At 39.1% G+C, this 26,333-nt stretch overlaps 1 protein-coding gene across 11 annotated transcripts in view; it reads left to right on the top strand.

Moving 5' to 3' along the window:
- The first annotated feature begins 13,842 nt into the window (after nt 1-13,842).
- Nucleotides 13,843-26,333, top strand: part of LOC120559618 (membrane-associated guanylate kinase, WW and PDZ domain-containing protein 1-like) — a 92,609-nt gene continuing 80,118 nt past the window's right edge. For 4 of the 11 annotated variants that reach the window (XM_039801466.1, XM_039801464.1, XM_039801465.1 and 1 more), the window contains exon 1: nt 13,847-14,606. In XM_039801466.1, coding sequence (XP_039657400.1) covers nt 14,309-14,606 — 298 coding nt within the window. In that variant the 5' untranslated portion in view covers nt 13,847-14,308. Of the gene's footprint in view, nt 14,607-26,333 lie in introns of all 11 variants that reach the window. The other 7 variants (XM_039801470.1, XM_039801469.1, XM_039801468.1 and 4 more) reach the window with 3 other exon arrangements.

Genomic DNA, 26,333 nt, shown 5'->3' with positions numbered 1-26,333 from the left:
ACTATGTGGAAATTGAGACCAAAGGATGTAGTAAAACCACATTTTATGTGTGTACGTATGATATCCATCCCCAAGAGCACTGTGAGTAATAAAGTTGGGTACATTTTTTTTTCCAGCAGATTCATCAGAATAAATCAGTTTTCATTTTTTACATGGTTCTTTCTCTTTGAGACTTTTCGGAGGAGTTAACATGATGTATCGCTCCTGACCAACAGAGAGCAGCATTGAACCTAAAACACATCAGTGTGTGTGTGTGTGTGTGTGTGTGTGTGTGTGTGTGTGTGTGTGTGTGTGTGTGTGTGTGTGTGTGTGTGTGTGTGTGTGTGTGTGTGTGTGTGTGCGTGCATGTGCGTGTGTGTGTCATTCACTTATTATATTTCTATGTCATAGACAGAATGTATGGCAGAAGATTACATCCAATTTAGACTTCCTGGGTTTGCATAGTACAAAGTAGTCCTTTGAAGTTCCCATTTACTGTATGCATATTCCTGATGCAGCTTGATGTCCCATCATTAAAATGAAGATAAGCACTGTAGTTTATTTTGAGTCAATCTCACATACATGTACACTGTCCTGCTGCTGCTGTTATTCTGTTGTGGACAAAATGTGTATTACAGTAATCCACAGCTGGAAACAAACGCAGTATTACAATGAAACAACAATGAAACTATATATTTGTAACCCATTTCTTTTTTTAATATATATGTCTTCAGTAGAAATTAATGGTCTTGGGGCTAAGTATCACAGACAGTTTTGGGTCAGTTTGAGAAATTTTGAGATATTGTTGGTTTTGGTCTCTTTGTGGGATTTGGTGACAGTAAGAAAAACAAAGAATACAACCAGCCTTATCCTTTAATGCAAGAGTAACAAGCAGAAATGCCTTATGTTGTCATTAGTGTGCAGCATCAGTGATTGTTGCAGTCCTTTTTTCAAACAGGTACAGTAAATAGTGTCCAAAAAAAGGTGAGGAGGTACACAGACGTCAGGAAGATAGATATATAAGACAGAATGAAAGGTAAAAAAAAAACGAGATAAAAAATTTAACAAAAATCACATAAATTAATAAATAGGCCTTTTTAACAGCAGACATTTTAGTGGCATAGTAGTAAAAAGCACAGGTGTTACTAATAACATTAACAATGACTCTGTTCTTTCAAAGTGCCAGTAAGTAAGCCGTGCCGGAGAGCCAGCCCAATATCAGGACTCTGAAACTGCAACAGCTAAATGGGATTGAGCCCTCATTCATTTTATTATTTATACCTGTGTTTGTCCAACTATGACATTTCACAAAAGAAATGTGTGAAGGTACAAACTTGGAGATTATACGGTAAAAAGAATCACATGTCAAGCGGAAAACCATAATATCCCAAATAAAGATAAAAATAATTAAAAATAATGAATAAAAATAAATGTAATTGTAATTGTAAATTTGGTGGTTATGTTTGCTGCACAAAAATAAAAGCTACCTCATTCAGTCTCTGGCCTACATAAAATAAAATAAATCTACTTCTTATTGAGTCCTGCTGGTGAACAGAAATTAGTCTGTATATCCAGAAGAAATAAACACATTAATAACACAATTATTCAAGATCACTAAGATCACATGTACAGTAAAATAAGGTTAATCAGTGATCTATATTTGCCTATCAAGTTGCATTACACTACATGCTGAGTGCATGCATGTGTGTAATCTATGGCTAGGAGAGAGATAATGTGAACATATCTGGTTTGTGTCCTGTGAAGATGCACTTCGATTCCCATGGAGCTCTATTAGGAAACAGGTGCTCCACAAAGACAGAAAACATCTGGCGAACACACGAGAAACCATGACAACAGTGCTTGCTTTGCTGCTCAGACGCAACAAAGTGTGCCAATCCATCACCTGGACCCATGCATATTTAATAACAGCAGGCCTGCAGTCACACATTAATGTACATGTGGATGGTCTTATTACTATTACGGTAAGAAGCTCTGATTGGTACTTGTTCGCCTCACACATGTTGTTGACAATCTACATCATTTCTTATTCATTTACACACGTTTGCTGGTGCAATGCATACTTCTGTAACTACACACTAGGCTATGGTTCTCACTCTACAAATACTACTAGGATTCAAGGAGGTTTACTTGTCACACACACAAACAGTATGTGTAGTGAAAGGCAGTGTGGCATCTTTTCAGGGTGTGCTAAAAGACTTGCTTGAGAAAGAACGATGAAATTATAAATATATATAATAATGTCATATGAAACATACTTCAGCAGTGATACATAATTGCAAACAAGCAACCTTCAACTTTTAATTTGTGTGTGTGTGTGTGTGTGTGTGTGTGTGTGTGTGTGTGTGTGTGTGTGTGTGTGTGTGTGTGTGTGTGTGTGTGTGGGTGGCGTGTGTGTGTGTGTGTGTGCGTGTGTGTGTGTCTGTTTGGCTTTGTGCACAGCATCACATGATAAAGATACAAACTGCAGTCATTTGAAGTAAAAAGACACTCAGCAGAGGCAGCAATTAAGCAAAAATGTTAAATAAATGAGAGTGCAAAGCCACAGTGCAAAGCTTGGTGAAGCCAACTGTTTGTACATCAAGGTCTGGCTATTATCAAAAACAAGGCCTCTCAGGCTGCTGGCAGTCAGAACATATTCCAGGACAAATACAAAGACAACAACAGATGTTATTGGTTTACAAAACATAAAAGGACACAGATAAGTAACAGGGGACAGCATGTAAAAAAATTTAATTAATTTAAAAAAAAGTTGAAAACGTAATTATTACATTGAAAATACAGATGAAGAAAAGGAGAAGGTGAAAAGAAAAGCTAGAGGGAGAGAAGAAATAAAATAAATATGGTTTGGATGCATTTCAGGCGAGCTTTGCAGGATGGGTTTGGTTTAGTATTATTCATTCTTTCTGTTCATACGTACACGCATACACATAGTACAGTATATATAATGTTTAATAATAATAATAATAATAATAATAATATAACCCTAACAGGAGCCATTCTCCACAATGAGAAGCCTTTACTTTTACTTTTGCTGATAATAGTTTAGCATTTTAACTTAAGTAGGGTTTCAAACGCAGGACTTTTACTTGTAATGGATTATTTTTACATTTTGGTATTTACTTAAATATAGAATCAAAATACTTTCAGCTTGTTCTGTTGTCCCCAGGAGAGAAAAAACAAACACACAAAAAATAATAAATGCAGCTTTAAGGTTATAAGGACTTTATAGGTCAGGATGTTCTTATCCCCTGCTGGTAAAAAATTCAAGAAAATCCTTGCACACCATAACATTTTGTTGAAGGTTGCATATAGATTTGCGTAGCTTGACTGTGAAAGTACCAAAAAATCCCAGATGTTAGTCTGAAGACCAAAACCTTGTTAATAAAGTGAGAACAAATGATCAGCACATGTGCAGGATTCTTTGCTTCTTACACTCTGTTGAAATAAATTAATTTAATGCACCAATCATCAATCTAATAAAGTCTATATGTGTGGCAGTAAACAAAGGTAATTTAATAAGACTCTCAAAGAGGTCGTGGTGACCTCGATCACATGACAGGATCGTGTGCACAGGATATCCTTATTAAAATAAAAAAAACATTCTCCTTTAATTGCTCAGCTTTGTGACTTCCTGGAAAACAAGTGTCCATATCCTCACACCCACCAAACATCCTCACTATGTGTTCACAATAACGGGCTGACACATCTCATGGAAATGTCTCATTGTTTCACTCCTATTGTTGTCATCTCTGTTGTCTTGAAGACCTTCATTGTTTTTTTTCTTTTTCTTTTGGTGATGAATGCTTTGTTGCTTTGTACTGCATTTCCTAGCAATACAGTTTGAACTATGTTGCCAGAATTTCCTAATATCCTCAAATAAACCAAATCATGCGCAGCTCTAAAGGTTATGATCATTACTCACCAAAAAATAAAACTGTTGAATGAATAAAATGGACAAACAACTTTGCTAATCTTAGAGTGGCAACAGAGTAAAATTCATGGCATTTCAGACTCGCCATACATGGATTAAACAAACAAGATGTAACATGCTAGTTAGTTAGCTTCAGAGGTGCAGGTAAGCAGATTTTTTTCTTATTATCTTTTCCACAACAAAGAGACAATGCAACACAAGAAAACATATTACAGCAAGTCAAAGAATAGGCAACAGAGCAAACAGAACAAAAAGCACAAAGAAGTAGTTAATACAAGTAAAAAAATAAATAAAAAGGGGCATAAAGTAAAAAATGATATACAGAACTAGATAAATACAACATAAATGGGATAGCACATTTTCATTATAAAAATAGTAGGAATATTAACTTTTTGTTATGTTTCTTTCTTTATATACAGAATATTAAGAATATATTAGAAATGAGACCACACTTCATAAGATTTCACTTGGTGATTGTTACGCATATTTCCCCAAATGACGAATCAGTCCTTTAACGCCTGTCAATTGCACACATTATTTTTTTTATCAGAAATACTATGAGGAGAAATATTTGGGTTGTGTAAGCTCCCATAAAGCATAATACACATATTAAGACTCCCACTTCAGCTGAGAGTAAAACTTCAAAATCAGTTGAAAAGCAAATGATTAATATCAGTCCAATCCTCACATCTTTGAGTGCTTTTCATCTTCGCATCACACGCTGATGTTCAATCTATTTTTAGATCAAAGATGATAACTTTGCTTTTAAGCAGGTTTGCTGAGTATTATCATTTGTTTCTCTCTCCTTGGCCTTCTGTGCATCTAGCTTGACTTTAGTGGGTGTTTTATTACTATTTCCTTTGCATGGTCAGCCACAGTATCACTCCTAGACTCTTTATACAAAAACATCTCTTCCTGTGTGCTAAATAACCATTTTACCCAAAAGGTCCAGTCTGTTACCAGTTGTTAGCAAATATAGAATAAAAGAGCAATGAAGTGGTTATGATCATAACTGCAATAAGGTTTAAATCAGCAAATGGACATTTTTTTAAATTTGATTAAAACTGAGGAAATTAGGCATTAAAACACGTTGAGTGCATATTATAGACATAAAAGATAATTAAAACAAAAAAATGACTGTGAACGTAAAACAAATATTCTGTTTGGAAGCAAATGCAAGCAACAAGAAACAGAAAAGAAAACAACTCCATGTCATCTCTTCCTGATGAAAAGAACAAGGCACTTCACAGGATGGAGTTTAGATTATAAACCATTCAGAATGGATTTATGTTTTTGTCATGCTACCTTTCTGTCTTTTGATTGTTACATAATCTTAGAATTAGGTTTAATTACATGGTTGTCTGTCTCAAGAGGATATGTGGTGTTCAAGTGGATATGTGATGTTTGATGGGCTGGAGTTATGGCAGCATCTCAGAACACATGAAACACCTTTTTTGATGCCTGTTGTGAAAGATCTCAGCTATTGATCTCAGATGTAGCTACAGTTATGTATTACTGAAAGAAAGTAGCCTACATTAAAAAAAACTCACAAGTCAGGACAGATCAACTATTCCAGTTAATTGAATTCTTTTCACTTCTTTCTAAATATAAAATCCATCACATATTGTACATTCCTGTCCCACATATCTCTACCTTCAGTTATTAAACTGTCAGTCCTCATCAGGTGCATTAAGGATGCCTCAAAGGCACAAATGTCCCTTATTTGTCATTCACACCACGTGAGATTAAAGCGATTAAAATAGGAAATGTGGGGAGTGTGGTTTAATTTAGTGGACATACTGTTCATGAACATGAACCTAAACAGAAAAAATGAATCGAACATTTGGATTTTATTTGCTTTAACAAATAGTGGACAAGTTAGACAGTTGATTTACTGAAGGCAGTGAGTATTCAGGTTCAGCTGTTAGCTGCTGAACATCAAACATGTGATGCGTGAGGATATTCACATCAAAGACCGCCACCCACTGCTACTTCAACAACTCATACTTTGTGATAAAACTTTATGTCCACCTCACTGGCTGAGAACTGTGGGCTACTGTAATAATGAGTAGAGGTGGAAAACAAATGCATTATCTCGTTTAGTGAAATATTTTTAAACCGAGCCTGACGTCTGTGGGTGATGTGAATCTTGTGGCTGCTAATACAATACATCAGGGTAAAAATCTTGTGGAAGTGTGGCAGCAGGGAATGTGTTTGTGTGTGCATCAGTGGTGGAAAGGTACTCAGAACCATGAAGTAGCAATATCCAAATGTAAAGATACTCTTTCACAAAAAAGTCCTATCACAAAGTGCTCTTACTTTTTATTATCAAAATACTACTTAAATTGAAAAACAAAATTGGATCACTGGATTATTAATAATGATGCAATAACATGTAAGCAGCATTTTAATGCATCATTAAAATAGTAACAATAATAACTTTATTCATATAGCACCTTTTTACAAATAGTGTTTACAAAGTTATTTGACAGACAAAGCAGAGGAAAAGCAGGATACCCAAAGGGAAATATAACAACCGGAAGCCAAACAGTAAGGCCAAACAAAAGCAAGACCAAATTGGGTCAATGAAAACAAGAAGACAAAAGACTCTATAAAAAAATATAAAAATGTGTCAAATGAAAATAAAGAAAAAAAAATAAAAGAATAAAAGCAATAAAAGCAATAAAAAAGACAACATCACATAAGATCAGGTCTATAATAATTATCTCCTCAAGCGTTCCAAAGTCGAGGGGCCCTGATGGCAAAGGCACGGTCACCTTTAGATTTAACTGGTTGGTCTGGTAAATGTACATCTGGTTAACCACACCACCTCTGTTAAAGAGCAGTGCACAGCCGCTTCCCTGAGTTTTAATGAACCATTCAGCAATGTAACCCAAGCAACGCATGAGAGTCCTAAACAGGGCTATTTTCTGTCCATTTGATGAATATAATTCAATATCCCCTATCCTTTTAGCTCTGCCTGCTGCATCTGGAAATTACGTTTATGAGAGTGGTGAGACTGAACTAAAACATTGGGCTTAAAGATGCTATAAAGCTCAGTTGTGCAAGGGGAACTGCGGAGCCAGGTGATAATTCTGTGATGGTTTTTTCAATGAGCAACACTTTTCACATACAATTTGATCGATAGACCTTTTTCACAGCAGACATGTTGACATGTCATTGTAGGAAAAGCCCAGTTGTATTCAAAACCATTAAGGATGGCTGCATTCCACTTAGGAGAGGCCGTGCTATTGTGCATGCTGACTCACTGAAATAGATTACTGGGACACTTGATGGAATTGAGCCATCATTAAGGTTATCAATTTCAGCTGTGCTATTCCTACTACGACAAGTCAAAATGTCTGCTGTGAAAAAGGTCCATTGTCATCATACAAATATGGATGTGTGCAGCTTTAAGTAAAGTACAATTACCTTATGTATAGGACTTGAATAAATAGGCCTGTTTACCTTGTATCACTGGTGTGCAGACATACATAATGAACACCATAATACACATTTTCACACAGCACAGAGAAACACATTGGGAATTTGCATGAATAACCAACTTCGCCTTTTTTGAATTATCATTGCTTTGTTTACCGACTTATGTCAACATAGCTCTCTCCCTCCATTGCTGCAATGTTCTCTGTGCCTGAATAATTCAATATTGCTCACTGTCTGCTCCTGTTGTGTACTGCATGGTTAAGAAGCAGTGAAGAGGAAGGCTCAATGCATGGGGACAGGCCTTGTTTTCTACGCCTGCAGCCAAGCGTGCGTCTTATGTAAGGGAGGGGGTTGGATGGGCTGGAGTACAACATCCACTGCATGACAACTCCTGTCGCTTTGTCATCATGTGTCTTCCCTGTACTGACTCTCACTTTCTATGAGTTATGACCTCACCAATGCCCTAATTGTTGGTGGTTAAAATCATCGTCACAAACAGTTCTCCGCTGCGATATTTCCTTTTCTGTCATTCTGTTGTCATTCTGTCTCTGAGTCGGTCTGTGTTTCCATATCTTCCTTTAGCTCTTCATCTCTTTTGTCCCCCCTCACATTCTTCTTGGTCTTCTCTTAACAGGCAGACATTTTGGTCATGATTACCATTTTAGACGTCTTAAGGAGCACTTTATTTTGGAAATTTTGTGTTTTCTTAACGCAATTTTACCAAATTTTACACAAGCAAATGTTTGCATATACACACCAAAAGGGAAGATTTTTCCAACCTGATCTCACAGAATTCCGTGAAATGAACACGGCCCCATAGGTCGTGGGTGGGCTTACATTTCCATGACACGCAGGACAACAACGGGACGGTTGGGTTTAGGAAAAGAAGAACGGAGCGGTTGGGTTTAGGAAACGTGACACGTGGGACACGATCCCCGGGCTCCTGGGTAAAAGTCCTGTGTTGTCTGACCCATGCACCACCCCAACCAACCTCCCTACACAGATTTTCAGGCTTTCATACTACTCGCTACTGTAGTCGCTCTTAATGCTATGTCATCTTCCCATTGACTTTACATTGGCATCGTTTTCCATGGTGCCTACACAGAATTTTCACACATTCCGTGCCACCACCACGTAATGCGGTTTGTTATTTCACGAAATTCTGTGAAACCAGGCTGGATTTTTCTCATTAAAAACTAACTGCTGTTCACTCTACTGTATTACAGGTTTCTCTAAGAGAAGATTTGGACCCATTCATCCTGTGAGACACCTGGACTATGAGGATTCAGCTGGTAACTGCTACATTATTTAACAAACCCGCCAGCATTCTGATCCTTCGAAGGTGTACATGACTGTGTTTCTCATGATTTCACACAGCACAAACCCTGTGCCCCTCAGATGTTTCTCTGAATTACAAATACCCGCTGAATTCTTCTTGTTGTCAACGCGCTTTGTCTTCCACAACATTAAGTCATTTCTGCAGGCTTCTCAGGTTGTCTGGTAATGAACGAATACTTCCCATGTGATTAAAACACTAGTTTAATTCACTTGATTTTGTGCACTCATCAAATGTGCAGCAATATGTAGAACACAGTGTGTGCAATGCAAAGTCAGAGCATGTGGGTATTTTTTTCATGGGGAACAGAAATAAAATCTTTCTAAATTCCACTGGCCAGCTGTTCAACTGTGTTGCACTAATCTCTCTCACATGCCCAAGAAGGTAACTGAAGGCATCAGCCTGCCCATTACACACACTGGCTGGCTGACTTGACTTCACAGTAGTATTTACTTAAAAACGGCTATAATCAATATTTTTACAATAGCATATCACACGTCAATGTCACCGGTGTTGCAGTGGTAGGAGATTAAAGGACCCAATCGCAGAGACGAGGCAGGCAGGTAGGAGATGGTTGGGGCTCGGGGATTTATTAATGAAACACAAAATCAACAAAGGGAGACCTGAGGCTTCAACAGGCAAAGTCCAGAAAAATCCAAAGAAACCGAGGGCGGGAGAGACCTGGGGGAAACAGAGGGCCACTAGGGACAGGGAACAGAGAAGTCACTAGGGACAGGGAACAGAGAGGGGCCACTCGGAACAGGGGACAGAGAGGCCTCGGCAACAGGGGACAGAGAGGCCTCGGCAACAGGGGACAGAGAGAGGCCTCGGCAATAGGGGATTGCAGCGAAGGCAGAAGCCTTCAGGCGGCCGGCGACGAAGGCAGAATCCTTCAGGCGGCCGAACTGGACGTCGAGGGCAGCCAACCCGGCAACCAGAACAGAGTTCGCCAGGGGTGCCGGCCTGGTCACAAGGAGCAGGAGTCGGTCTGACCACCAGCCCTGGCAAAGTCTCTGGGAGGCAGGTCAAAGGCAAAGTCGTTGGGGCGGTCTCAGTGGCGCCGGAGACCGGCAAAGTCTCAGGGGCGTCAGCTCGGGAACAGAAGGGCCGACAGGCCCGGAACACGGGAGGCTGTTGGGTGCCTCTTTGGGCTCCAGAAGGCCAAATTCACGCTCCACGTCCTCCCAGTGAACCATCATAAGATGCCAGGCCATGGTGTGATCCTTCTGAAGAAGGAGGCCAAAAAACCAGGTCATCCATTCACCATCCGGTTCCAATGGGTGAAGGAGAGGCTTGCACTCTGCTGGGCCCATGTCTGGTCAGATCATTCTGTTGCAGTGGTAGGAGATTAAAAGGACCAATCGCAGAGACGAGGTAGGCAGGCAGGAGATGGTTGGGGCTAAGGGATTTATTAATGAAACACAAAAATCAACCAATGAGAGACCGGAGGCTTCAACAGGCAAAAACTACAAAGTCCAGAAAACTCCAAAGAAATCCAAAAAAAACAAGGAAGTACAAAAATGGGAAACCCTGAAACTAACGGGAGCCGACACATACACATACACATACACATACACATACACATACACATACACATACACATACACATACACATACAGACTGACACAGACTGGCAGGGCAAGGACGCAAACGCAAAACAATCTGACAACAGACGAAGGGAACAGAGGCTAAATACATGAGGTGATGAGTAAATCAGGAACAGGTGAGACAACAGGTGAAACACATCAGGGCGGGGCAGGACAATCAACAAAGGCGGAAAAACACAGGAAGTAAGACAAGACAAGACAGAAAACCAGACTATCAAAATAAAACAGGAAACAGGAAAAACCGACAGAAAACATGAAATCTACTAACACAGAAACTTGACACAACACTAGACAACACAAGGGAGAACAGAGAACACAGTAATTAACCAAAACATTCGCAATTCAGAATAACCAACAAAAACAGGAAACATACAGAAAACTACAAAGAAGCAACAGAAATAGCACAAAACACAAGGCAAAATACAGAAACCATAACAACCGGTACAGTTTGAGATCGGGTAAATATTTCATGTATTTGACGAGTGGGTAATTCAGTCTGCTATAGGACACCATATGCACAGAGAAAGAAAGAAGAACATGTTAAATCAAAACTATTTTTAGATCAGTTTTAGTCAGTTTTAACTCTTTAACTTTCTCTTAGTGTTTATGTGTGATCCATTATGCATGAATATATTCAGCACGACAATGAATACATGACTATAGCAAGAGCATGTTCTGAAAAGGGAATGATGTGATTCATTGAAACACAATGAGTATCTTCGTTGTCACCAGCCAGGGCTTTGATGCAGTATCTTTTATTCTCTGACCGCCGAGACAGATCGATACAATGTTTGGATAGCTGGTTAATGGTTAATTACTGTGCATTGATTGTGGACTCATGGCATTCCCGAGTTTTGGACGGCCAATTACTGTCACTCATTAAATAAACACAGTCACTGTTACAAAATTCTGGAGGATTTAAATTCTTATTTCACCACTTGTTGTTGCAGACTCGCTTTTATATACCACTCAAAGTCATTCAAGTACTACAGCCCTGGTCCAAAGGTAACAAACTCCACCTAGCAGCACCTCTGAAGCTCACAAATTAAAACATTATATCTCCTTTGTTTAATCCGTACAAAAATTGAACTGTAAAAAAGTGCCTTTAAATTGAGGATAAAATTGAGTAACACTTTACTTGAAGATATCGACATAATCGTGACATGACACTGTCATAAAGTATGACATGACACTGTCATGAACGTGTCATAAACATTATAAACAAGTCATAAACGTTTATGACTTCTGTCATTAAGTGTCATTCGGTTTTTGTCATGACAAGTTGACATTGTTTGGGTTGTCTTGATTATGACAACTTGACATTAATCAAAGTGACATTACCACTACTAAGTTGTCTTGGTCATGACAAGTTGACATTAAATTTATTTTGGGATGTCTTTGTAATGACAACTTGACATTAACCAGGATAACATTACCAGAGGATGTCTTTGTCATGACAACTTGACATAATGTCATCCTGTTTAATATCAAGTTGTCTTAATAAGAACACTCCAAAGAAATGTTATGTCAAGTCATGACAAAGACATCTTCTGGTAATGTTATCCTGGGGAGGGGCTTAGGAGACCATTATGTGCTTTACCTGAAAGGGGGGAGGGACTGAGAAGTTGTCAATGTTAATTTTTTTGGGCTAAGTCTTTTGGATCTTCACAATCCTACCTACAGCACCTTTAAACCATGTAAACCTATTCTGGTACAACCTCTAAATACAATTATGAACCTAAAATTGAGCATAATATGAGTACTTTAAATGTCAAGATATTGTTGTTGTGAATGCAATGCCTGACAAAGCTCCATGACCCAAACTCAATCTCTAATAAACTAAGTGATGACAGTGTAGAAATTCAACTTTTTGTAGAACATCAGTGCAGCAAATTATCCATCGCCAACTCTATGTAGATGTGACTGGAACTGGACAACAGTAGCACCATTACAGGTAAAAAAAGTATGGACTCAAGTTTTCAGATGGTGGTTTGATCACAGGGCTGTATGTTAGAAAAACCTCACCAGTCAGAGTACATCAGAGCTGGATGTGTGTCACGTTCAGCGGCCTGCAGCTGTTGGTTCTCCCCACTAAGAATGTAACTGGAAGAACATCTCATTTTGCAACATGTAGAGTAAACCATAGACAAAGTGGCATGTATGTTTTGTTTAACACACAGACACATATGAATCAAGTTAATATAGACCATATGATAAAAATGGAGAATGAGAGCCATATTCTAGCTGCTGGATACAAATACCTTCCGTATGACAAGCTTGAGAGGTAAAAGTGACACAGTTGAGTCAACATGAACACTCCCAGCACTCAACATGGAGATGTAATGGGATGGAAAGCTGCCTTTCATGCACTGCTATCCAGGCCACTGCCCTTGCAGCCTGTGAGTGCCAGTTACTGTACAGGAAACACAGAGAGACTGTTTTTCCCCTGCAGTGGCATGTGTTTCTCACCTGATCCCTCCTCACTCTTTTCCAAACTGCAGACACCACAGATATTTGCATTGTTGTTACTGTCGGACATTGACAAGGGTTCCTTTCACTGTCTAAAATCAAATCGGTTTGTTTTCTCTTTTTTAGGGCTGTCGGAGGAAAACCTATTTGACCTACAAAATGTCAACATTTCAGGGACAGGAAGAAAAACAGCCTTGTTTGCAACTTCAGGACAATACATTTAAAAAACTGCAATAATGCAATGGAAATGTCTTGCAAACAATAACACAAATTATATCTGAGCTTGTCAAAAAGACTTAACAAGAAACCTATTGAGAATTATATAAGTTTACAATAAGTTACAATAAGTTTGTGAGAGGGTGTGTCTCTAATCATTTGTGAATATGATGCATTATAGATTCAATTGTCTGGTTGTATAGTGCCTAAAGTAGTAAAATTGCCTTGAACAGACTTAAGTAAATTCAAGTACATTGTGCTGATAATATTTATGCATTTAAGTAAAAGTCTGAAATATTTTTTTATTTATTGTATTAATAGTTTTAAGTAAGTAAGTAAAATATCTACTTCTTTTACCAACATTATCATCAGAGAAAGAGAAAGAGCTGAGGGAGGCCCCATGCCTGAGTTTGCTTCAGGGCTATACTACTACTAATAATACTAGGTAAGCTAATACTAACAAGAATAATAATTATAATTAAGTATATTTAACTATAACTATAACATTTGCTGTGGATTTGTGAACTTTCCAGTAAAAAACAAACAAAAACACTCTGGTGTCACGTTGCTGCTGGTTTGAAGTTTGAACCAACAACCTTAATAAACCTGCAGCTCTTCCATAAGAGAGAAACTGGTCTCTGTGGTGCGGCTCCATTATTTATGAATAAAGACTAAATACTGGAGCTCCTGTGGGGATTAGACGCGGAGATCGTTGTAATCCGTTTAGTATTGGTTTGGGAACGCGTGCGGGAGGAGCTTTAGGACCCGGTAGGTGTGGGGTAGGGTAGGATTTCCCTCGTGGAGTAGCAGTTGGACGCATGCGCCCCCTACCCCACTATTCCTCCATCCACAGTGCAGGAGCAAATAAAATGAACTTGTCGCGTTACCTGCTTAAAGGCGCCGCCGGTTGTGTGAACAGCCCACCTGCTCACGGGATAAGTGAATGGTTCCTTATGGAAAGTTTAAACAAGGAGAAAAACTAGAAGATTAATGAGGACAAGAGTCTTTGAATGTAAAGCTGGCAATAAGAGAGCGGATTATATCCCATAGCGAGGAATCCGAGCGCGTGTTGTTGTCAAACGATGCGGAAACAACAACCGAAGCTACAACAAACTGGATTTTGATATTTACACGCGCTGGGAGCAGCATGTCTTGGCTCAGGAGAAGGGTGAAAATGTTGCAACTTGGAGTGACACCCAAACACCCTGAAGTTTTCTGCATGATGGGACTATTTATGTGCTATGCATCGGCTGGTTTTAACACCATTCCGCGGAACTAACGGGTTAAGTTGCGACCTGAGTCATCATGTCAAAAGTCATTCAGAAGAAGAACAACTGGATCACCAAAGTGAACGACTGCCTGGTTATCCGGGGCGCGTCCGGGGAGCTGAATGTGGATCTGCGCGGCGGAGCTGAGAATGGAGAGTTTCCGTATATCGGGCAAGTTAGGGAGGATGCTGTGGTTTACCAGGACGGTAAACTCTGCGAAGGGGAGCTGCTCCTGGCGGTCGAAGGGGTGCCTGTGTCTGGATTACCCCTCTATGACATTTTAACTGTGATTAAGTGCTGCAAAGGTCCCGTCAAGTTGAAAACTGTGCGCCAAGGTAAGATTAACATCACCATTACTCTGTGTGTGTGTGTGTGTGTCTGTCTGTGTGTGTCTGTGTCTGTCAGTTTAATACTCATGCACAAATAAGTCCCAGTGGATGTTGTTTTATAATTGCCATGTGGCACATCATTATGAGCAAAGTGGTGAAGTGTGTGAAGTAGGGCAGAGTAGTGGTGTGGTGTGGTGCTGCTTGCTGCTCATCTTCTCTTCCACAGCAGCCTGGAGTTTTCACAGGCCTTGACATGAAGCTGCCCTGACAGTCCTCCTGCCCTCATTTGTCTAACATTGCCAGAGCCACTCTGGGTCAGACCTGTGGGGTCACAGATTAGGCCACTTCCAGAGACTGCAAGCTCCAGAGCTTTACGTATACCCAGCAAACACTGTTGATTGCCAGTTCTTTGACATGTGTACTTTTAATACCTTATTTTCTTTGCCCAATGCTTTTACAAGCCACTGTTACCTTTTGTGGCTTGTTGTTTCATCAGCTGATGGTAGTGTCCCATCTGCAGTGTACAATTTCACAGGCCTTCTTTCTAGGGCTGCAACTAACAATTATTTTCATTAGATTTTCCAACCAACAGTCCAAAACCCAAAGACATTCAGTTTAGTGTGATATATGAGAAATAGAAGCAGGAAATCTTACCATTTGAGAAGCTGAACCCTGAGAATGTGTCGCAGTACTTTCACACTATTTTTCTCCAACTAATTGATTAATCGACCAATCGTTCTATCTCTGCTTCTTCACGTAAAGTAATGTTCTATATGTTAACTTAGGGATGCTTTGTTTTTTGAGAGCAGGACACCACTCATGGGCAGCTGGGGTTATTTCTGGAAGTGCTCCCTGTGTGTTAGATGAGCTTGACCCATTGCCCACGGTCTGTTGCATCTGCATCTGTCTGAGAGACAGCCAGAGGGAGAGGGATGCAGCCACTGATTCAAAAAAAGATTCTCAGACGCTACAGTGTATACTTTGCATGGTTTGTGTTGTTCTTCCTGTTGGCCAAATCTGGATGTTCTGTGATGCCTGAGTGAATACTGAAATGATTTTTTTAAATTTCAAAATAGAGGCATTTGTACATTTCACCTCAACTGTCTCTTTCCACATACGCTCCCGCTCATGGTCACTCCCCGTTCACACACTCGCACAATATTTGACAGAGCTTGCAGTGCTTCGTCTCTGGGGAAATCATTAACTGTTATATAACAGCGGTTTCGTTTCAGAGTAGCATCATTGCCTTTCTAGTGTACTGTATGTCCATTAGTGGCTGCACAGTGAATGCTTGACCGCTGGAGCTGAAGTCCCGACCCCTGGGACAAGAGCTCAGCACTAACGCTGCTTTCTGTTTGCAGAACAGGCGTTTGTTTGACATATGATCAGACCAGCGTTGCACCATGGATGATTTCTAATATCCGTTAACCGTTTTCTAATTATTTTTGACTCCTATGGAAACACTTTGTGTGCTACTTCTAAAGGCTGCTACAACACCCTGACTGTAGACATAAAGTACGTCTTGAGCCGTCTTCACGGCTTTGTCATTAGTTTCTCACGAGTCAGCAGATCTCTCCTTGTCCGTAATTAAAGGAGGGGGATATTCTTCTATCTGAGTAGCTCACAAGACCTCCATTGTGCCTCACAGTCCGTTGGGCTCCCATGCAGAACCGGCTATGGATGGATCTGATCTCTCTCCCTTCCCCTCCACAGAGTTGTGGGTCGTATTACAGGAGGCCACATCACCTCAGTTCTGTAGTTGGAAACCATATCAGTTTGTGCAGGTAGGCAGGTCCCCCCCCCACACACACACACACACAGGTGTGTAGCTCCCAATGAGGAATGCAGAAAGAAAACCACCTGAAAAAGTCTGGGCACTCCTCTGGTGAAAAAGGTGGAATATAACACTCCAGTGGTTTTGAGTCTGGGTTTTAATTAAGCTCTTTAAATCACACTTTAAATTGTGAAGGAATGACCGATGTGAGAGAGCGTTATTTACACAACAATTGTATAATGATTTAGTCTAACGAAAATATATATTAGTTTTTCAGTTTAAAGTTCTCCTTTTTGTCGTGCATTTTTATTTTTTGTGTCCTCTTAAGCATTTTGAGGGCTACATCTGGGGCCATCTTTGTTGTGTACAGTTACCATGGTTGCAGGTGTCCTTCTCTTCTATCGCGAGGTTAGTAGAAAAGGCACTGACAACTTCACAAACACAGTGTCCATTTGACTGCTCTGCAGTAGTACATCAGACTGACTCTCCTCAGTAAATCCAGCTATTGTTATAAACTGTTTGAACAGAACCGCTTTCTCCTGTTCCTGCTCACCTAGCATCACCACAGCAACCTGCTCTATACACTTGTTTACAGATGCCCATGTGAATGATGAATAGATTTATGGTATGTTGGGCATCATTTTGAGTTTAAAGTGCAACGAGGGAGTACTTTTAGACCTATCAAGACTTTGACCCGCTAGTGTAGCTCCTATCTGTTATCATTAGTTGAATCCAGCTCACAGGTGAAAGGTTTTGTCTCTTCACTGTATTATAAAGGTCCAGTGTGTAACGTGTTTAGTTGTTCATTATCAAAATCTGTGTTGCCCGTTCACAAACTTTCCTTTTTCATGAATATTTACCACCACCATCAATTTCAAGTATTCCTTTTGGCTTGAAATTTTACGTTTGCATTCACATGAACTGGGGTAGACGCTCCATATTCATGTGCCATCTTGAAATACTTTAGCTGATAAGGGACATACAGGACATATTGCTCCGCCTTTTGTGTTTTCGCTGTCACATGGTAAACTCACAGGTGCTGCTAATGCTGCTAATGGGTATTGTAGCTTCCCGGCCCCAGCAAGTTTGAAGAAGGAAACATGGAGGACCACACATATTCAAAATCCAAACGCTAGATGGGAGAAATTCCTACACATTGGACCTTTTAATGAGCATCTAGCATAACAGTGGTGTATCAGGTCATATAAAATTATTAAGAGATACTTCTTTTAAATTAGAGTTAATTACAGTATGTGCATTTGAGACTGAAATACAAAGAAAATACAAGTCTGAACTACAGGAGACTGTGTTTTACAACTTTGATAGCCTTTTTGGCATTGGGAGTTTTTACCTTTTAAGTGAACCAGAAACCCCTCCAGCACTGAAAAGGTCTGGTGGTTTATGGTGCTCTGATTACAGGTAGGTTTGGCCAGGTGTCTGTCTGATCTCTGGGACAAATGGCCCTTGGTCGCCTTAGATCTCGCCTTCACTTGAACCCAGCCAGAGGGAATCAGGGCAGCCTGCTGGATGCCAGGCATTCCTGAGAGGTGGAGTTCACTGGTACACCCTGATGAAACATTTAGACTTTTATACATCAAATTCTCTATTTTATTCCTGTTTCACCCCTTCTCTCAGGTCACTTCTTGCTTTTCCTTATCACCCTCCTCACTCCTTGGGGACAGTTTGGAATAGTGATTAGTGATCTGTTTAATCATTCAAACCTTCAGGATAGTAATCGTCTGTCCTGCTGAAGTGTCTATGAGCAAAACTCGGAGTGCAACTCCAGGGTCACTTGTAGCTGACCCTAACCTGTGGCCTCAGTGTAGGGAGCAAAGCAAAAAGCAAATAAAATATAAACCATCCACTACCGTTATGCAAATATTGAGAGTTTGAGGGATGTTTGAGTCACATGCTTTATGTACATCATGATTTATTCCTTGTCTGTTTCCATTGCGCTATGACACACTTTTTTGTCGTTTCACTAGTAGAGTTGTCAAGAAAGGGAAAAAAATCGTACACCTATTTTCCTTATTAAACAGAAAAATACAAACCTACACCTTCTGAATTCAAGTTTCTCTCCTTCAACAAACTAAGACCAGCTTTGGTTTAGTCGACAAACCCTTAATTCACAGACTATTTCTAAAAATATGCCGGCTCTACATGCTGTTTTCCCCCCGTCTTTCTCTGTCGTTGCCCGCTGAGCAGCAGCTCTAACATGTTCACGGACTGGAGCTCATACGTTAGATTGCAATTCGAATTGTGATTCGAATCACTAGCTCCCTTATAACCGACTCCGTCATGTGAAGATTGAACTAAGTTGTGTCACTGACTTTGTGTTTGGTCTTTGTGCACAGTTAAGAAGGCTTACATATCTAGAGGATGTGACAGCTTTGTAGACACAGATCTCTTCTGTGATGTGCTTGTCCCAGAATGTAAGTCCCTTATATTTTCCTAAGTATCAAGATTTTGTCAGTCTTGATTTAGCGCAACCGACTGCATAAGTATATCCCTGAAAGGCTTGTCAACAGCTTGTGACATGAATGCTGCGGCTATCTCTCCTCCTACTCTATCTGGACCCTCTGCTTTTTACCTTTACTTTCACATCCACCATCCCTTTATGAGCTCTCTGGGTTTTTTTTCTTTTCTTTTTGCGATGTATGCAAATGTAAGAGCTCTATGTTGTATGTTCTTATCTTTTCATATGTTCAATCTTAGTGGGCACAAACGGTAACACAGTATTGATATTGCAATAAACAGTTTACACTTTTGGTCTTGATGGAGTGACTTGCTTGATAACAATGGCAGCATACCAGTAAAAGAGCAGAGACACAACACACAAGCAGCTTGTGGCATTTACGCTTGAACAAATGGCTGTAATTCAGAGGCTTTGCCTCAGGTGTTGTAACAATGAGGTTGGAATGGAGCGCAGACCAGATGGGTAACAAGAAACAACCATCAGTACTGGGGATATAATACTCCAGGGGCATTCATTGTAGCCTGTAGCCATGCAACAGTGTTTTTTGCCTCTTATTATTATACTGTATGTGGGCTGGGCATCAGACCTCATCTGCCCGTAATGCAGAGTATCCAAAGCAAAAACTTGCATCAAATGTCTGGTCAGATTTGTAATCATGTTTGCTTACTGTTAGATCAGATAGTTCCTGATTGAAGTAAAAAAATGTGACTGTATTTTATCCATGCAAAGGTCTTGTAGCTGCTTGTGTTTAGACATTAGAGGGTTGGCTTTATTTTTTTATAGAAAAATGTGCTCATATTTCTCAAAGTAAAGTGTCAAAAAGATCATTTTGGTATTGGTGTTGAAATGTGACACAGTTTTTCATTACTGATTTAATCTACAAATTATTTTCTCAATCAATCGAATTCTGAAGTCTAAATATATCATAAAAGAGTGAAACATGTCCATCACAGTCTACGAGGCTGCAGGGTTGTTAAAGAGGGTTCAGTTTTAGAGATTGATTGCCATCGTCTCGGGGCATCGGTCAGATTTCAGGAGTGAGCCACAGAGAAGTTCAGTCCATTCAACAAAGATTTATTTATCTTTTTAATTATCTGCCGTTGGTGTCGCCGTCTCTCATTTCCCCCGTTTCTGCGCGTACGCCTGGGTCAGAGTGTCCGTGGAGGACCGCACATTTTCCTGTCAAGTTTGCTTTCATTAATCCCAATTCTTACGTGTAGAGCGGCGTATGTCTTCTTTTGTGCGTACACCACATTTATAAATGAGGCCCCAGAGAAGAAGCTGTAGTCAGTGGATGTTTTAGGTGTCAGAGTGTTTGTTATGACCTCTGCTTTAAAGGAATGCTTCAGTTGATAAAGGAGAGTAAATATGAAGAGATACAGTACTCCTCCACTGCATGGCGGTTACATTATCGGTAATAATAAGCATGGAGTTCTCATGGAGTTCACGTGCATCGTGTTTCATCTTTAACAGAGTCCTTAACAGAGACATGTGCACCACAAAGCTCAGTGAAAGCAGCAGTTAGATAGAAAAGTTTGTAACTATCACATGACTCAAATTTGAAATGACAAAAACATGTTTTATCTCAGCACATTCCCTTTTGTTTGTTTTTTTTGAGTCTGAAAAATACAATCTTATCCTCTCTTTTTCTTCTGTGTTGCATTGCAGCCCAGAAACAAAACAAAACAAAATTCCATTGTGTGTTTAAATGAAATACATAACCGACAACACAACTCGTACTTTCAACTCAGATACCATGTAGGCTAAGTTTACTACCAGCATTTACCAACTTCCTGGTTGTAAACTTAGAAATGTCTGACTTTAAGTACTTTAACAAGGGCCGCCTGAATGCAACTTCGGTTTTGTTCTGTGAGAGGCTGGACCGTCTCTTTTGGCGAGGACGTGCAGCCACTCCTTGATCCTCAAATAGAGTCAGTTGTTTAAGAAAATGTATTAATCATAGTATCTATTTCACCGTTCTGTTATCTGCATCTACGCATTTGCTTGTATAATTCTGCTATAGAACACTAAAATGCTGTAACAGTTAATAAATCAGCTTTTTAATATATGCCATAGGTTTTTTTTTTTTTGTAAGGGTGGCAGTTTTGTAGCAAATGCATGGCCTGTTGGGCACATATATTCTGTATTATTAAAGTGTAGGAGTTTGAAACCAGCTCAGTTAAAGTTTTCACAAACACCTTTTCTGGAGCACCCTTCCTCCTTGGATAAGGTGTAATGGGCGTTTTCAGCAAAAATATGATGCCAGTGAACTCATCACAAATCATATTGAGAGATTCTTTACCAGACTACATGTGCCTGTTGGGTTATTTCCCTCAAATTATCAAATCTTTGTTATCACGATGAATTCCTATAGGAAACAAACGCAAAAGGAGAGAAATGTAAACTGGTAAATAATTGAAAATGTTAACTTCTCCAGTATTTGCATGTTTATGTGTGCATCCAATATGTGACAGGGAATTAAATAAAAATGTGACATTCAGCTGTAACATTTACATTGTTGGTGATGAATAACATAATGTACAGGTTAAAACCTTGTATTCTGAAAATGTTAGCATTTCAGGAACTAAGACAAACAACCTCTTTAGTTCATCTACCAGGGTTTGTTTATAAGGTTTTCATGGGACTACAGTGATGTGTGTGAATGTGCAATATGGAAGTAATGCATGTAGCGTGTTTAGTTTACCAACACAGTAGTTATTTATATGCTATGCTACTGCTATTACTTCAAATTGATTGACCAGTTTTAGTAGGAGCGGCATGTTGAGTGATACTCAGAACAACCATGACCTCTGAAAGATAAAATACTGTACAAATGTTTGATTTGCATAAAACACAACTGAATCCTGGACAAAGAGAGCGAGTGTTATGAGACGTGCTTGAACAGTCTCATCTGTATTTGGCATTGTATTGCTTTGATGTGCATGAATAGCTGTGATTGATTGATGTGGATATAACTACACTGTAAAATATTACAGACCCATTTAGTTATGTCCACTTATTTCTTATTTTATAACTGAACAAGCTTATACAACTACAAAAACTCATAAACTTTATGAGTTTTTGAAAGTTAAACTTGCATTTATTCATTGGGTTGACTATTTAAAAAAATGTATGTGTTGATTGAACTTGGGTATGTAAGTTAAGTTATCAGTTGGGAAAAAAAAGCGCATGTGTGTTGCAGCAAAAAAGAGCCTTCTTCCACGGCAAAGTTAAAGCATGGACACAATAAATTAATTATACACCGCGGATAAGTGATGTAGCCTATTCAAATTTCTACTAAAATATAACACGTGTTGTGGCAAACAAGAAAGCACTGGTGCCCGGCGGAGGGAGTAGCCTACCTGTCAACAACTTGTGAATTTCACTCTTCTCAAATTGAAATGGAAAGTTCTTTTCAAAAGTCAAACGTTTAGCTCCGCCAACAGTGCAGGACTGCAATTGGTTCATTGGCTGGCCAATTCCCATGATGCAAGGCGGTAAATAGAGTTGTGTTAAAATTTGCTGAAAAGTTTGCAGTTTGTTCGAAATACAAATGTGAATTCTTTATGAATTCTGTTTATTAAACGTGTGTTTAGAATGTAGTGTTTTGTTGCCTGGTAATTGTCATTGTTGTGCTGGTTTACATTTGTAACCATGAGTTAAGTGACTTTTACGTTTGATAAGAAGAGGTGGAGTATCACGGTGTTAGACGTTGAGCAGTAATAGGCTTCCTTCAGCCATTAATCTGCGGCGTGTCACTTTACTAGCGGCCATTTTATGTCAAGTGATGCAAGATCAGCAGAGAGGCTGCTATTTCGCACGGGGCCCTGGGGTGGCCCCACCCAGGCACCCACGCTATCTCTTCTATAAATGCGGTTATGTTTTTTTAACTTTGAAAAAACTGTGAGTTGAAATAAAGCAGAAAAGTATGTCTGTTATACTAGGGAAGGAAGGTTTCTTGCATTGTTAAAGAAAATAAATTATTTGTTTTAACTTAAAGTATGAAGTCAAACCAAGTAATACAAAGTTAAATCAACTAAAAGAACAACTTTAACAAAACTAGAACACTGTAGTTACATCAATATCATTAACTTTAATTTCTAAGTTGAAACAAAGGCAGTCTTCAAGTTGAGTGAACTTCGATTTTCAAGGCAGCAGGTAAACTTTCATTTCCAAGTTAAACTAACATGAAATGTATTACAGTGTAGAAACTCCCTTTCAAAAGAAATACTTTTTTATTGATGTTCCAAGGAAGATCTACCTCCTCTGCACTTCACTGAATAATAATTTAATTTAATTTACCACTCTCATTACAAAACAGCTCTCATGTGGCACGTGGCATGTGGTAAAAATTAAAAGCCATATATGTATTATCAAATTCTGCAGTATACTTGTTGTCTCTGATCAGCTCCCTCTCCATTGTCAACCGCTCAAAAGTAAATGTGCGACTCGCCAAAATAAATGATGGGTGTGGGTCCGATTAATGGAATAGAAATAGAAAATGGCATCAGTGTGTGGAAATGAGAACATTTTTAACTTGTAGTTATGATAAGCATAAACACTCCATTACAGGCTTTTTAAAAAAATATTTGCTAATATAAACATGTCATGAACTAGTTGCGTTGGAGCAGACCGTGCTGCTGCTGCTGCTGACTGTTGTCTCCACCCTGCCTGCAAGAGTATAACAGTTTGAATCAGATGATCCAGAAAGAACAGAATACTGGAATACAGCTTTAAAAGCTGGCCATTGGATTCTTTCACTCAGTCTTACTCTGTCTCTCTCTGCTGCACGAACATGCATGTGCAGTGACCTACACACATGCTCCTATGTCAAACACACACACACACACACACACACACATGTTCACTGCAAGAGAGTCTCGTTTAGTGGGAGATAAATTGACATTTAAGCTGAGCTCCTCCTAGATTCACACATCTGGAAGGGATTACACACCATTACAGGCTCCGTTTTATACAGATGAATCATAGTTCTACTTTTAGTCTGTTTCTTTGGTTTTGTTGTGGTTGGTAGTACCAGTAATTACACCTTCCTAAAGACGCAAATAGCATAGTGTGAGAGACGTTCTAATTTTCTTAAGGGTCCTCTGTCATCATGCTGGATTTCACAAACTGAAGCAGGACTCATTGACTTCAGGGTTTACTTCAGAATAGTCTGTGCTCATTTGATTGATTGTTTGTAAAGTAACACGCTGCTACACTTGTAACATCATTCTTTTATAATGTTAACCCTGGTGTGTTGTTTGGCCATGGTGAAAGGTTTGCAGATGATCCTTAGAGGATTTCTCATGCTGCTGATCTCTCTATCCCTCCCCTCCTCCACGTCCTTCAATCTCCAGAGATTCAGGTTGCTCATAAGAAATCGTCACCAGTGGGTGAAGGCTTTTTATTGGCAGGACACTGCTTGTTAATATTTAATGAGTTAGAGGATTGGCGATCTAATGTTGTAAGAGATTAACTCACTCAGACTTGCATGGTACCTCTTCTGTTTCTGGCAATGTCGTCCTAATGGGTCACATTTTATTGAAATAACAAAACCGTGAGGAGGAGGATGAAACAGAGTGAATGTTTATCTGAAATGTTTTAATGTTAATCTTCATGGAAAGAAAGAGCTCAGTTATCATGTCTACTTCATTAAACAAAGTCCAGTCTCAGCCACAGTCCTGCATGCGGTAGAAATACTTGCAGTTGAAGTAAAGCAGTTATGACTAAAATAGGCCTGTTTAGCCCATTGCTCAATGTCTGGGAATCAAAGAGATTTGATTTTAGTAGACTGGGGTATTGTGCTGCAAGTAACTATTAATTTTTCTTATTGATTAAATCTGCAGACTGTTTCTATGATTATGAAATGTCCAACAATAGTGAAAAAAATGTCCATCCCAGCGTCCATTTTGACATCTTTTAGATGTTTTGTTTTGTCTGACCAAAAACACAAAGAAATACTGTAGTATTACACAGAGAAAAGCAGAGGGAAGTGAGAAAGTTAGGCTTTTTTCTCTATTTTTGCTTGAAAAATTATTGAAACGATTAATAGATTATGAAAACAGCTGCCATTTATTTTTCCGTCAATCCACTAATCGATTCAGCTCTACTGTGGTGACATAATGGCTTCTTGGAGTTGTGGAAGTTGTGATGGGACAATTATTTGACATTTTAAAGACTTAGGCCAGCTATACACTGGCTGCGTCGCGTGAGCGTGTCAGCTGCGTGGCGTGTCCGTTTTTATTTCGGCTCCCATGTTAACCGGTTAGAGCTTACACACTGCCTGCATGACACGCGCGTCTCAGGCGCGTCTCGAGCCGCGCCGAAAACGCGTGCCTGCTAGAAATAGGACCGACACCTATTTTTCATGCGACACGCAAGCGTGTTGGAAGCATTTCCAGGCAAAATAGAATAGGAAAAGATGTTTATATGTCATTTTGACACGAATACATATTAATAAATGTCATATTGATGTTTGAAAGTTTTGAGATAAATGCAGTTATAAATGTAATGTAATTGATTTTTTGTAATATTGTTCTGTCAATACAGAACAAAACATTCTGTAGCCTATTTTGCCGTCAATACTGCCGACATTGTCTTTGCTGTAATCAAATCAGTATATATTTATGTTTAACATGGTATTTAATTTTATCAATGGGAAACATACATGTATACAGACAAGGCTAGCAGCAGCAGCGCTGTGTCAGACACGTTTCTGGTGTGTAAAGACAGAAAAATCCATGCAGCTGACACGCAACAGAAACGCCACGCAGACAGTATGTAGCCGGCCTTAAAGATTAAAAGATAAATAAATTAAAAAGAAAATAAACATCAAATGAATCAAAAATAAATATTTTGTGCAACCCTGCTAAAGTGCACTCTTCTTAGCTTTGATTTTCATTATGTTCTACACAGTATTTGTGCAGTAGTTTAAAAGGTGCAAACACCATTGCAGTTTTTTTGTGAAAAAAAACAGCTTTTATATTTAGTCAGATCATTAAAATGCCTGTTTTATATTTAGTAAGATTTAGTCATAGCATATTGGATCAGTGGTATTACGTAACCTTTGTACCCTTACTTCTTATTTGGAATACCTAAAGTATTTGCCTAATCTGTTTATTTTCTATTTGTACCATAATTTCTGGCTATTCTGGTCTGAAAGTTTTATGTTGAAATGTTAACTTTACGTTTGTACCCTTCTTGTATTTATCGGGGGTTTTCTGTGCTGAATTGTAAACTTTATATTTGTACCCTTTACTTATTTTATTTTGTGTCAGCACTAGTAAAGTGTTTATTTAAAATGTGAATAATCCTATATTATGGATGTGCCGTGTAAGCGGCCAGATGCGAAAATAAACTATTAATTAATTAATTAATTAATTAATTAATTAATTCATTGTAGATACATTCAGTGACTGTAGCTTTGTTTAGTCTGGTGACCTTTCTTGTTTTTATACCAAACAAACCACAGTTGTTTCCTAAA

The sequence above is a fragment of the Perca fluviatilis genome, chromosome 5 (genome assembly GCF_010015445.1).
Source record: "Perca fluviatilis chromosome 5, GENO_Pfluv_1.0, whole genome shotgun sequence".
Lineage (NCBI taxonomy): Eukaryota > Metazoa > Chordata > Actinopteri > Perciformes > Percidae > Perca > Perca fluviatilis.
Note: the sequence above shows the minus strand (reverse complement) of the source record. Positions and strands in the feature narration are given on the sequence as shown.